General features: G+C 43.6%; 1 protein-coding gene across 1 annotated transcript; it reads right to left on the bottom strand.

Moving 5' to 3' along the window:
• Nucleotides 1-233: 233 nt before the first annotated feature.
• Nucleotides 234-12,025, bottom strand: LOC123726076 (fibroblast growth factor receptor 1-A). Its single transcript, XM_045692171.1, has 13 exons — nt 11,758-12,025; nt 5,274-5,464; nt 4,992-5,136; nt 4,638-4,828; nt 4,333-4,478; nt 4,043-4,164; nt 3,810-3,920; nt 3,409-3,599; nt 3,094-3,216; nt 2,750-2,820; nt 2,469-2,606; nt 2,259-2,364; nt 234-2,146 (listed from the first exon to the last, which is right to left on the bottom strand). The coding sequence occupies exons 1-13, from the start codon at nt 11,867-11,869 to the stop codon at nt 1,913-1,915; spliced, it is 1,881 nt and encodes a 626-aa protein (XP_045548127.1). The 5' UTR covers nt 11,870-12,025; the 3' UTR covers nt 234-1,912.
• Nucleotides 12,026-13,157: the final 1,132 nt, after the last annotated feature.

Below are 13,157 nucleotides of genomic sequence, written 5' to 3'. Positions count from 1 at the left end.
CACCATTAATCATACAGACACATACAGACACACATACACATCTGGTGGAGTGAATGCTTCCTCTGCAGTCAACAGCTGAACCTATCCTCGCTCTGTTTCTCTCCCATCACACAGTCTTTCACCTCTCCTTCATTCAGCCCTGAAGTCCTGGTGGGTTGGCTGGCTGATCAGTTCAGCATGTGCTCTCTTCTCTCTCCCTCTTTTCTTTCTCCTTCAAAAACACTTCATTGAAGTTTTGTAATGCCATTTTCTTTATTACAATACCTTTAATAAAGGCATGCTCTGTAAAGGCAGGTAGACTTCCATTGGAGATAAGTGAATTTGCCACTGTTTTAAAACCATGGCATTATCATTTACATTATCATTAACCTCAACATAACACTGTAGTGTCCATAGAGTCCAGACAAGAGACTGATACTCAAGGCAAGCCCTGACTGACTAACACTGCTGGTATGATATTAGCTTATTAAAACACATAGCATCATAGCCACTTCTTTCCTCTGATTCTAACACATAGCATCATATCCACACCTCTCTTAGATGTCATTTCAATGACAGGGATAAAAACAAGCTACCAGGTATAAAATTAAAATACTGGAAATATGTATTCATATTAACAATTCGTAATATACTGTATTTACAAAATAACATTATTTTTCCTTGGTATCAATTTCCTTTTTATATCCTGTATCGTTTGCTCAGCAAAGCAGCAGCTTGTTTCATAATATGGCGATGAAGATCAATAATGTGTAGCAGCCTTCTTCTCCTCTTCCTCCTCCTCTTACTCCTGGGAGAGTCTCCCTACATTAAAAGGGATAGTTCACCCAAATAAAAATTACACATTGGTTTCCTTGCCCTGTAAGCAGTCTATGGACAATGTATGACAGTAATCCATGCATTGGTTTAGTTTCCCTTGCACTGTTTTAGCATTTGTGGCACAGATCCAATTCAAGTCATGGAACCGATATTATAATTTTTTGCACATTATGTCCAAATTATCCAAAAGTATTTTAAATTGATTGTGAAGCTCAACAAAGTCACTTCGGTCTTTTGTACATGGGTGACAAATGCTAATATCAGTCCCATGACTTGAATGGGATATGTGTCACAAATACTAAAATGTTAGCATGTGAAAATAGTGCCAGAGAAAATAAACCAAAGCATAGATTGCTCTGATACATTGTCTCATACCTTGCTTACGGTTTAAGAAAACCGCCAGGTAGCCTAGTGGTTAGAGCGTTGGGCCAGTAACCGGAAGGTTGCTGGATTGAATCCCCGAGCTGACAAGGTAAAAATCTGTCGTTCTGCCCCTGAACAAGGCAGTTAACCCACTGTTCCCTGGGCGCAGTGGATGTTGATTAAGTCATCCCCCTCACCTCTCTGATTCAGAGGGGTTGGGTTAAATGTGGAAGACACATTTCAGTTGAATACATTCAGTTGGACAACTGCCTGGGTATCCCCCTTTCCTAATGTGTCATTTGGGTGAACTATCCCTTTAATAGTTCAGTATAGTCCTGGGGAGGAGGAGAGAAGAGTCCATATTTGTGCAAACTCTATTTCATGTCTTATGACTCTGTTATAACCCTCCATGTGTCTGTCTTTTCCATTGTCTTTATCTGTGTGAATGAGCATCGCTCCAAAAATGAAAAGCAGGTCAGATGAAACCACTAGGTCCTTTTGCAGATTGGAGAACGAGGGGATAAAGCACTCAGGTAGTGTCCTTCCCTCTGGTAGGTCTCCCAGTCACCGAGGAAGGGCTGCACATAGGAGCCAGGGGGGGTAGGGACTGATTAAAAGGGAGGTGGATAGGTTAAGGTGTATGGGCAGGGCAGTGTTTTTAGATCAGCGTTGGCTGTGTCCGCGGGTGTACGTCAGGGTAGATGCTGTGGTGATCGTAGGCTAGGATGGAGGTTCAAGACGGGGTTCGGGAAGGTTTGTGGTGTGCGTAGGCCAGGGTGGAGGTACGAGAGGGGGTCCTAGAGGGGGTGTGCTGGGTGTAGAGCAGGGTGGAGGTCCAGGATGGGCTCAGGGGAGAGTATTCTGCTCCGTGAGTCGTCTCCCTGGAGAAGACAGAGTCAGAGGAGCTGCTGGTGTCTGGACCCAATGGAGAATACTGGACCACAGGGATGGACAGATTCAAATACTCCTAGAGAGATTTGCGAGAGGGAGGGAGGACACGTTCAGGGGAAAAATTCAAATGATACAAAAATGACACTGTGTTTGTGTGTGTGCGTGTGTGCGTGAATGTGTTTGTTTACCTGGTTGGTCATGAGTGAGAGTGTGCGGTCCAGATCCTCTACCAGCTGTTGGAAGGTTGGTCTGCGAGATGAAACAGCGTGCCAGCAGTCTCTCATCATGATATACCTGAGAACACACACCACAGTGTTACAACAGAGCGTGTGTTTGTATTACTCTACTTGCGAGGACATTCTTACAGTATACTTGTGTTTTTTTGTGTGTGTACTCACAGCTCCTCTGTGCAGGCGGCTGGCCTGTCCATACGATGTCCCTCCTTCAGCAGTTTGAACAGCTCCTCTACAGGGACCCCTGGGTAGGGAGACCCTCCTAGAGTAAAGATCTCCCACATCAACACCCCAAACGACCACCTACAACAGAATTCAATACAATCAACATCACTTTCTCAGGGACAATTATTGCTGGGCTTGAACGTAAACCTACCGACACATAACAACAGGATGGATAGCACAACACCACAGAATGTATATTAGGAGTTAGGAGTGTGACTTACACGTCACTCTGGTGTGTGTAGATGCGGTCGAACAGAGCCTCTGGAGCCATCCACTTCACTGGCAGACGACCCTGGGAGGAAAACAAGGGGTTAAAACACGTGTCAAACTTATTCCACAGAGGGCTAAATGTCTGCAGGGTTTCGCTCTACCCCTGTACTTGATTGATTAATTAAGCTGACTAATTAGTAAGAAAGTCCCCTCACTTGGTTGTCTAATGCTTTTGTCTAGGTTTTAATTGAAAAATTAATTCCCTCTGTGGAATGAGTTTGCCACCCCTGGGTTAAAACATCTATATGTCTGAATTTCAGTCGTCTACTCGCTCCACTGTGATCATGTTACTTACATTGGTGGTCTTCTTGTAGTAGTCTATGTGGTGGATGTCTCTGGCCAGACCAAAGTCTGCTATCTTCATCACATTGTCCTCTGTCACCAACACATTCCTGGCTGCTAGGTCTCTGTGGATACACTACAGAAAAAAAACGGGATTGATTAATTTATTGGTTGACTAATTTACACTAATGTCCAGTAAAGGGAGAGGTAGAGAAAGAGAAAGTAATAGATTCAGACGAAGAGAATGAAACACAGAAAGATGAAAAGAAGAACAAGAGAGAGACATACAGACAAAAAGACAGACAATAACATTGGTTTCTTCTCTGACCTTCTGTAAGGCGAGGTATGCCATGCCCCTGGCCACCTGGTAGGCAGCAGACACCAGCTCCCTGACCTCTACGCTGTCCAGGGGGGCCTGGGTTGGCCCAGACCAGTACTCCAGATCCACAGGCCTCCGACAACGCAGGTACTCCCTCAGGTTGCCCTGAGATGCATACTCTACCACCACGTAGAGAGGGCCTGGAGGGAGAGGGAAGGGTTATAATAAACAATGTGGTGTTCCCCGAGGTTCAGCGCTTGGACCCCTGCTGTTATTTTCACCCCTTGGTACTGTGGCCATTGTACTCATCTGTGCAAATAAAATGCTATTTCGCTCACACGCTTGCACACACACACACAAGCACACATACACAAGCACACATACACAAGCACACACAGCACCAGTATTACCATCCTGTGTGCAGGCTCCCAGCAGGTTGATGATGTTTTTGTGTTTCCCGATCATCTTCATCATCTCCATTTCAGCGATCAGATCACTCAGGTCCTTCTCTGTGGCGTCCGCTACACAGGAAACAGGATGTGACATCAAATCAATATCAACCAATACAAACACTGTTTTTCAGTTTATTTTGAATTATCTCCTTAAATATTAGGAATATATTTCAGGAAGTAGTTTTATGTACCTTTGAGCATCTTGACGGCAACCTTGGTGAGACGAGAGGGTTTTTCTCTGTCCAGACCTGCAGCCTCTGCTAGCACAACCTGACCAAAACAACCTTCCCCCAGTGGCTTCCCCAGAGACAGCCTAGAACACAGACACATACAGCTATGAATGTCCTGTGCATGGAGGTTATGAATCTCCTTGGTTAAGTTATGAGCACCGTGTGCAGATTATGTATGCAATATGTAGGGTTATGTATGCCGATATTATAGATTGGGTATTCTCTATGCAGGGATATAAGCCCTCTAGTACCTGTCTCGTGACAGCTCCCAGAGTGGGTCTGCGGGCAGCTCATACACTGACACGCCGACCAGGGTGGGCGTGGCTCCACTGGAAAGGCGGTACGGCCTGACCAGACACACCCCCGACTGTAGAGAGGAAGAAGAGTCTACTGACACCTTGAGAAAGAGAAGGGGAGGTAGTGAGAGAGGATATACTGTAATAAGAGTTAGCCCGCTGAACTAAAGCCTATGGATTAGCTCAGGAAAAAAAGTATTCACGTCTCAAGCAAAGGTTACGCATCACACGATCATGGATCACTAGTATGTGTGTGTTACCTGTCTGTGTAGGGGAATGCTCTTGGCCAGTTTGTGAACGGCCAGCTGGCTGCTGAAGTCGCTCTTCTTCGGGGAGCAGCTTAGTCGGCAGGCGGTCGCTACGCCGACCATGAACATGATAATGAAGAAACCAACGCAGTAGATGAAGATCTCCAGGTAGGCCTGAGATGGTACAGGGGAGGGGGGCAGGTCTGGAGGAGAGGGAGTGAAGTAGGATGAATTCATAACATTTTTTACATTGTTTTCTTTCTTCTTCCATTTTAAGTGCAAATGTATAAAGCACATTGGGCTGCAAAGGTTTGTACACAAGGTGAATAAAGTTCAGAATAATACCGTTTATTTTTGCATGTGTACCTTTGATCACACTGAGCCAGGCAGAGTGGTGAGAGAGTCCTATAGAGTTTCCTGCCAGACAGGTGTACTCTCCTTCATCCTCCACAGACACGTTCCTCAGAGTAAACACCTCCATCTCCCTGTCTGTGGTGTTAAACCCTGCAGTCTGAGAGAGAAAGAGACATTTTTTAGCCCTCGTCAATACAGTGTGCGTTAACCTTCAGAACATGTACATATATGTGTGTGTGTGTGTGTGTGTGTGTGTGTGTGTGTGTGTGTGTGTGTGTGTGTGTGTGTGTGTACCTTAAGTACGCGTACGTAAGGCAGTCCGTCTGGTCCCACTCTGCTGCCATTAATGGTGATGCTTTTGAGCCACTGGATGTGGGGCTGAGGGTCGCTGAACACTCGACAGACAAACTCCACGTCGCTACCAACCATGGCCGTACGATTAGCTGGCAGGCCTGCCTGGAGGATGGGCCTGTGAGGGGAACGTTCTAGAATAAACAGAAAACATCAATGCAATGTGAGTGATACAAAAACACTAACATAGTGTTTACATATGTGTACCACTCAAGGTACACATATCAAAAGTAAACACACCTACTCATTCCAAGGTTTTTCTTTATTTTTACTATTTTCTACACTGTAGAATAATTGTGAAGACATCAAAACTATGAAATAACACATATGAAACCATGTAGTAACCTTAAAAAAGTGTTAAACAAATGAAAATATATTTTAGATTTTAGTTTCTTCAAAGTAGCCACCCTTTGCGTTGATGACAGCTTTGCACACTCTTGGCATTCTCTCAACCAGCTTCACCTGGAATGCTTTTCCAACATTCTTGAAGGAGTTCCCACATATGCTGAGCACTTGTTGGCTGTTTTTCCTTCACTCTGCGGTCTAACTCATCCCAAACCATCTCAATTCGGTTGAGGTCGGGTGATTGTGGAGGCCAGGTCATCTGATGCAGCCCTCCATCACTCTCCTTCTTGGTCAAATAGCCCTTACACAGCCTGGAGGTGTGTTGGGTCATTTTCCTGTTGAAAAACAAATGATTGTCCCACTAAGCGCAAACCAGATTTGATGGCGTATCGCTGCAGAATGCTGTGGTAGCCATGCTGGTTAAGTGTGCCTTGAATTCTAAAGAAATCACAGACAGTTTAACCAGCAAAGCACCCCCACACCATCTACTCCATGCTTCACGGTGGGAACTACACATGCGGAGATCACCTACTCTGCGTCTCACAAAGACACAGCGGTTGGAACCAAAAATCTCTAATTTGGACTCATCAGACCAAAAGACAGATTTCCACCCGATCTAACTTCCATTGCTCGTGTTTCTTAGCCCAAGTCTCTTCTTATTATTGGTGTCCTTTAGCAGTGGTTTCTTTGCAGCAATTTTACCATGGCCTGATTCATACAGTATCCTCTGAACAGTTGATGTTGAGATGTGTCTGTTACTTGAACTCTGTGAAGCATTTATTTGGGCTGCAATCTAAGGTGCAGTTATCTCTAATGAACTTATCCTCTGCAGCAGAGGTAACTCTGGGTCTTACTTTCCTGTGGCGGTCCTCATGAGAGCCAGTTTCATCATAGCGATTGATGTTTTTTGCGACTGCACTTGAGGAAACTTCTTGAAATGTTCTGCATTGACTTACCTTCATGTCTTAAAATAATGATGGACTGTCGTTTCTCTTTGCTTATTTGAGCAGTTTTTGCCATAATATGGACTTGGTCTTTACCAAACAGGGCTATCTTCTGTATACCACCCCTACCTTGTCACAACACAACTGATTGGCTCAAACGCATTAAGAAGGAAAGACATTTCACAAATTACCTTTTAACAAGGCACACCTTTTAATTGAAATGCATTCCAGGTGACTACTTCATGAAGCTGGTTGAGAGAATTCCAAGAGTGTGCAAAGCTGTTATCAAGGCAAAGGGTGGCTACTTTGAAGAACCTAAAATATATTTTGATTTGTTTAACACTTTTATGCTTACTACATGATTCCATGTGTATTATTTCATAGTTTTGATGTCTTCACTATTATTCTACAATGTAGAAAATAGTAAAAATAAAGAAAAACCCTGGAATGACTAGGTGTGTCCAAACTTTTGACTGGTACTAATATATATATAGCCTTGGTTTCATGCATGTTAACATTAGAAGCCTCCTCCCTAAGTTTGTTTTATTCACTGCTTTAGCACACTCTGCCAACCCGGATGTCCTAGCCGTGTCTGAATCCTGGCTTAGGAAGTCCACCAAAAACTCTGAAATCTTAATCCCTAACTACAACGTTTTCAGACAAGATAGAACGGCCAAAGGGGGCGGTGTTGCAATCTACTGCAGAGATAGCCTGCAGAGTTCTGTCCTACTGTCCAGGTCTGTACCCAAACAATTTGAACTTCTACTTTTAAAAATCCATCTCTCTAAAAACAAGTCTCTCACCGTTGCCGCCTGCTATAGACCACCCTCGGCCCCCAGCTGTGCTCTGGACACCATATGTGAACTGACTGCCCCCCATCTATCTTCAGAGCTCGTGCTACTAGGTGACCTAAACTGGGACATGCTTAACACCCCAGCCATCCTACAATCCAAGCTTGACGCCCTCAATCTCACACAAATTATTAATGAACCCACCAGGTACCACCCCAAAGCCGTAAACACTGGCACCCTCATAGATATCATCCTAACCAATTTGCCCTCTAAATACACCTCTGCTGTTTTCAACCAAGATCTCAGCGATCACTGCCTCATTGCCTGCATCCGTAATGGGTCTACGGTCAAACGACCTCCACTTATCACTGTCAAACGCTCCCTGAAACATTTCAGCGAGCAAGCCTTTCTAATCGACCTTGCCCTGGTATCCTGGAAGGATATTGACCTCATCCCGTCAGTAGAGGATGCCTGGTTATTTTTTTTAAATGCCTTCCTCACCATCTTAAATAAGCATGCCCCATTCAAGAAATTTAGAATCAGGAACAGATATAGCCCTTGGTTCTCCCCAGACCTGACTGCCCTTAACCAACACAAAAACATCCTATGGCGTTCTGCATTAGCATCAAACAGCCCCCGTGATATGTACCTTTTCAGGGAAGTTAGAAACCAATATACACAAGCAGTTAGAAAAGCTAAGGCTAGCTTTTTCAAGCAGAAATTTGCTTCCTGCAACACAAATTCAAAAAAGTTCTGGGACATTGTAAAGTCCATGGAGAATAAGAACACCACCTCCCAACTGCCCACTGCACTGAGGATAGGATTTCAATAAGCATTTTTCTACGTCTGGCCATGCTTTCCACCTGACTACCCCTACCCCGGTCAACAGTACTGCACCCCCCACAGCAACTCGCCCAAGCCTTTCCCATTTCTCCTTCTCCCAAATCCAATCAGCTGATGTTCTGAAAGAGCTGCAAAATCTGGACCTCTACAAATCAGCCGGGCTAGACAATCTGGAACCTCTCTTTCCAAAATTATCTGCCACAATTGTTGCAACCCCTATTACTAGCCTGTTCAACCTCTCAACCTATTATCTGAGATCCCTAAAGATTGGAAAGCTGCCGTGGTCATCCCCCTATTCAAAGGGGGAGACACTCTAGACCCAAACAGTTACAGACCTATATCTATCCAACACTGCCTTTCTAAAGTCTTCAAAAGTCAAGTTAACAAACAGATCACCGACCATTTCAAATCCCACCGTACCTTCTCCGCTATGCAATCTGGTTTCTGAGCTGGTCATGGGTGCACCTCAGCCACGCTTAAGGTCCTAAACGATATCATAACCGCCAACAATAAAAGATAGTACTGTGCATCTGTCTTCATTGACCTGGCCAAGGCTCTCGACTCTGTCAATCACCACATTCTTATCGGCAGACTCAACAGCCTTGGTTTCTCAAATGACTGCCTCGCCTGGTTCACCTGCTACTTCTCAGATAGAGTTCAGTGTGTCAAATCGGAGGGCCAGTTGTCCGGACCTCTGGCAGTCTCTATGGGGGTGCCACAGGGTTAAATTCTTGGGCCAACTCTTTTCTCTGTATACATCAATGATGTCGCTCTTGCTGCTGGTGAGTCTCTGATCCACCTCTACGCAGACGACACCATTCTGTATACTTCTGGCCCTTCTTTGGACACTGTGTTAACAACCCTCCAGACGAGCTTCAATGCCATACAACTCTCCTTCCGTGGCCTCCAACTGCTCCTAAATACAAGTAAAACTAAATGCATGCTCTTCAACCGATCACTGCCTGCACCTGCATCACTACTCTGGACGGTTTTGACTTAGAATATGTGGACAACTACAAATACCTAGGTGTCTGGTTAGACTGTAAACTCTCCTTCCAGACTCACATCAAACATCTCCAATCCAAAGTTAAATCAAGAATTGGCTTCCTATTTCGCAACAAAGCATCCTTCACTCATGCTGCCAAACATACCCTCGTAAAACTGACCATCCTACCGATCCTCGACTTTGGCGATGTCATTTACAAAATAGCCTCCAATACCCTACTCAACAAACTGGATGCAGTCTATCACAGTGCCATCCGTTTTGTCACCAAAGCCCCATATACTACCTACCACTGCGACCTGTACGCTCTCGTTGGCTGGCCTTCGCTTCATAATCGTCGCCAAACCCACTGGCTCCAGGTCATCTACAAGACCCTGCTAGGTAAAGTCCCCCCTTATCTCCGCTCACTGGTCACCATAGCAGCACCCACCTGTAGCACGCGCTCCAGTAGGTATATCTCTCTGGTCACCCCCAAAGCCAATTCCTCCTTTGGCCGTCTCTCTTTCCAGTTCTCTGCTGCCAATGACTGGAACGAACTACAAAAATCTCTGAAACTGGAAACACTTATCTCCCTCACTAGCTTTAAGCACCAGCTGTCAGAGCAGCTCACAGATCACTGCACCTGTACATAGCCCATCTATAATTTAGCCCAAACAACTACCTCTTCCCCTTCTGTATTTATTTATTTTATTTTGCTCCTTTGCACCCCATTATCTCTATTTCTACTTTGCACTTTCTTCTACTACAAATCTACCATTCCAGTGTTTTACTTGCTTTAACCTGTTGGGGATAGGGGGCAGTATTTGCACGGCCGGATAAAAAACGTACCCGATTTAATCTGGTTACTACTCCTGCCCAGTAACTAGAATATGCATATAATTATTGGCTTTGGATAGAAAACAGCCTAAAGTTTCTAAAACTGTTTGAATGGTGTCTGTGAGTATAACAGAAGTCATATGGCAGGCAAAAACCTGATAAGATTCCTTACAGGAAGTGGCCTGTCTGACAAGTTCTTGTTCTTCTTGGCTCTGTTTATTGAAAACTGAGGATCTTTGCTGTAACGGGACACTTCCTACGGCTCCCATAGGCTCTCAGAACCCGGGAAAAGCTGAATGATGTAATTCCAGCCTCTGGCTGAAAAACATTAGCACGTTTGGATAGTGGCCGGTCAGAGTACCATCAGACTGAGGCTCGTGCACGAGGGGATCCCATGTTTTTATTTTCTCTCTCTTTGTACGTAAACACGCTTTCCCGGTCGGAATATTATCGCTTTTTTACGAGAAAAATGGCATAAAAATTGATTTTAAACAGCGGTTGACATGCTTCGAAGTACGGTAATGGAATATTTAGAAATGTTTTGTCACGAAATGCAGCGTGCGCGTCACCCTTCTTTACCATTCGGATAGTGTCTTGAACGCACGAACAAAACAGAGGATATTTGAACATAACTATGGATTATTTTGAACCAAACCAACATTTGTTATTGAAGTAGAAGTCCTTGGAGTGCATTCTGACGAAGAACAGCAAAGGTAATAACATTTTCTTTATAGTAAATCTGACTTTAGTCAGGGCTAAACTTGGTGGGTGTCTAAATAGCTAGCCCTGTGATGCCGGGCTATCTACTCAGAATATTGCAAAATGTGCTTTCACCGAAAAGCTATTTTAAAATCGGACATAGCGAGTGCATAGAGGAGTTCTGTATCTATAATTCTTAAAATAATTGTTATGTTTTTTGTGAACGTTTATCGTGAGTAATTTAGTAAATTCACCGGAAGTTTGCGGGGGTATGCTAGTTCTGAACGTCACATGCTAATGTAAAAAGCTGGTTTTTGATATAAATATGAACTTGATTGAACAAAACATGCATGTATTGTATAACATAATGTCCTAGGGTTGTCATCTGATGAAGATCATCAAAGGTTAGTGCTGCATTTAGCTGTGGTTTGGGTTTATGTGACATTATATGCTAGCTTGAAAAATGGGTGTCTGATTATTTCTGGCTGGGTACTCTGCTGACATAATCTAATGTTTTGCTTTCATTGTAAAGCCTTTTTGAAATCGGACAGTGTGGTTAGATTACCGAGAGTATTGTCTTTAAAATGGTGTAAAATAGTCATACGTTTGAGAAATTGAAGTAATAGCATTTCTAAGGTATTTGAATAACGCGCCACGGGATTCAACTGGCTGTTGAGTAGGTGGGACGATTTCATCCCGCCGACCCTAGAGAGGATATTGTATTTACTTTGCCACCATGGACTTTTTTTTGCCTTTACCTCCCTTATCTCACCTCATTTGCTCACATTGTACATAGACTTATTTTTCTACTGTATTATTGACTGTATATTTGTTTTACTCCATGTGTAACTCTGTGTTGTTGTATGTTGTCGAACTGCTTTGCTTTATCTTGGCCAGGTCGCAATTGTAAATGAGAACTTGTTCTCAACTTGCCTACCTGGTTAAATAAAGGTGAAATAAATAAATAAATATGCACACATACTGACCCACTACGTCCAGCTGGTAGGTGTGTGTGAGGCTGCCGTGCTTGTTCTCCACAAGACAGGTGTAGTTGCCTTTATCAGACGGAACCACTGACTCCATTATTATAGTCCACATGTGGTCCCGGAGCTAAAAGAGGGAGACAGCGAGAGAGGAAGAGCGTGAGAGAAAGAGGCAAAGGAGTGAAAACATGAGAATAGCCATGAAAAATACACATTTTGTGTTGTGTTAGTAATTTAATTTTGGCAAAGTAGAAATGCTTGACATCATTGGAAAATCAAAAGAAATCAGCCAAGACCTCAGAAAAAAAATTGTAGACCTTCACAAGTCTGGTTCATCCTTGGGAGCAATTTCCAAACGCCTGAAGGTACCACATTCATCTGTACAAACAATAGTATGCAAGTATAAACACCATGGGATCACGCAATCGTACTTTGGTGCGAAATGTGCAAATCAATCCCAGAACAACAGCAAAGGACCTTGTGAAGATGCTGGAGGAAACAGGTACAAAAGTATCTATATCTACAGTAAAATGAGTCCTATATCGACATAACCTGAAAGGTCGCTAAGCAAGGAAGCCACTGCTCCAAAACCGCCATAAAAAAAGCTAGACTACGGTTTGCAACTGCACATGGGAACAAAGATCGTACTTTTTGGAGAAAAGTCCTCTGGTCTGATTAAACAAAAATAGAACTGTTCGTCCATAATGACCATCGTTATGTTTGGAGAAAAAACGGGAACGCTTGCAAGCCGAAGAACACCATCCCAACCGTGAAACACGGGGGTGGCAGCATCATGTTGTGGGGGTGCTTTGCTGCAGGAGGGACTGGTGTACTTCACAAAATAGATGGCATCATAGGATAGAAAATTATGTGGATATATTGAAGCAACATCTCAAGACATCAGTCAGGAAGTTAAAGCTTGGTCGCAAATGGGTCTTCCAAATGGACAACAAAGTCAAGGTATTGGAGTGGCCATCACAAAGCCCTGACCTCAATCCTACAGAACATTTGTGGGCAAAACTAAAAAAGCATGTGCGAGCAAGGAGGCCTAAAAAATCTGACTCAGTTTCACCAGCTCTGTCAGGAGGAATGGGCCAAAATTCGCCCAACTTTTTGTGGGACGCTTGTGGAAGGCTAACTGAAACGTTTGACCCAAGTTAAACAATTTAAAGGCAATGCCACCAAATACTAATTGAGTGTATGTAAACTTCTGACCCACTGTGAATGTGATGAAAGAAATAAAAGCTGAAATAAATCATTCTCTCAACTATTATTCTGACATTTCACATTCTTAAAATAAAGTGGTGATCCTAACTAAGATTAAATGTCAGGAATTGTGAAAAACTGAGTTTAAATGTATTTGGCTAAGGTGTATGTAAACTTCCGACTTCAACTGTAATTTA

Source organism: Salmo salar, chromosome ssa01, assembly GCF_905237065.1.
Source record: "Salmo salar chromosome ssa01, Ssal_v3.1, whole genome shotgun sequence".
Lineage (NCBI taxonomy): Eukaryota > Metazoa > Chordata > Actinopteri > Salmoniformes > Salmonidae > Salmo > Salmo salar.
This window is presented reverse-complemented; position numbering and strand designations above follow the sequence as displayed.

Coding starts and splice junctions, on each gene's coding strand:
- LOC123726076 (XM_045692171.1), bottom strand. CDS start 11,869: ATGTGGACTATAATAATGGAGTCAGTGGTTCCGTCTGATAAAGGCAAC. Junction 5,465..11,757: donor CTACCAGCTGGACGTAGTGG/GTCAGTATGTGT, acceptor TGTTTATTCTAG/AACGTTCCCCTCACAGGCCC. Junction 2,147..2,258: donor TCTCACTCATGACCAACCAG/GTAAACAAACAC, acceptor AAATCTCTCTAG/GAGTATTTGAATCTGTCCAT.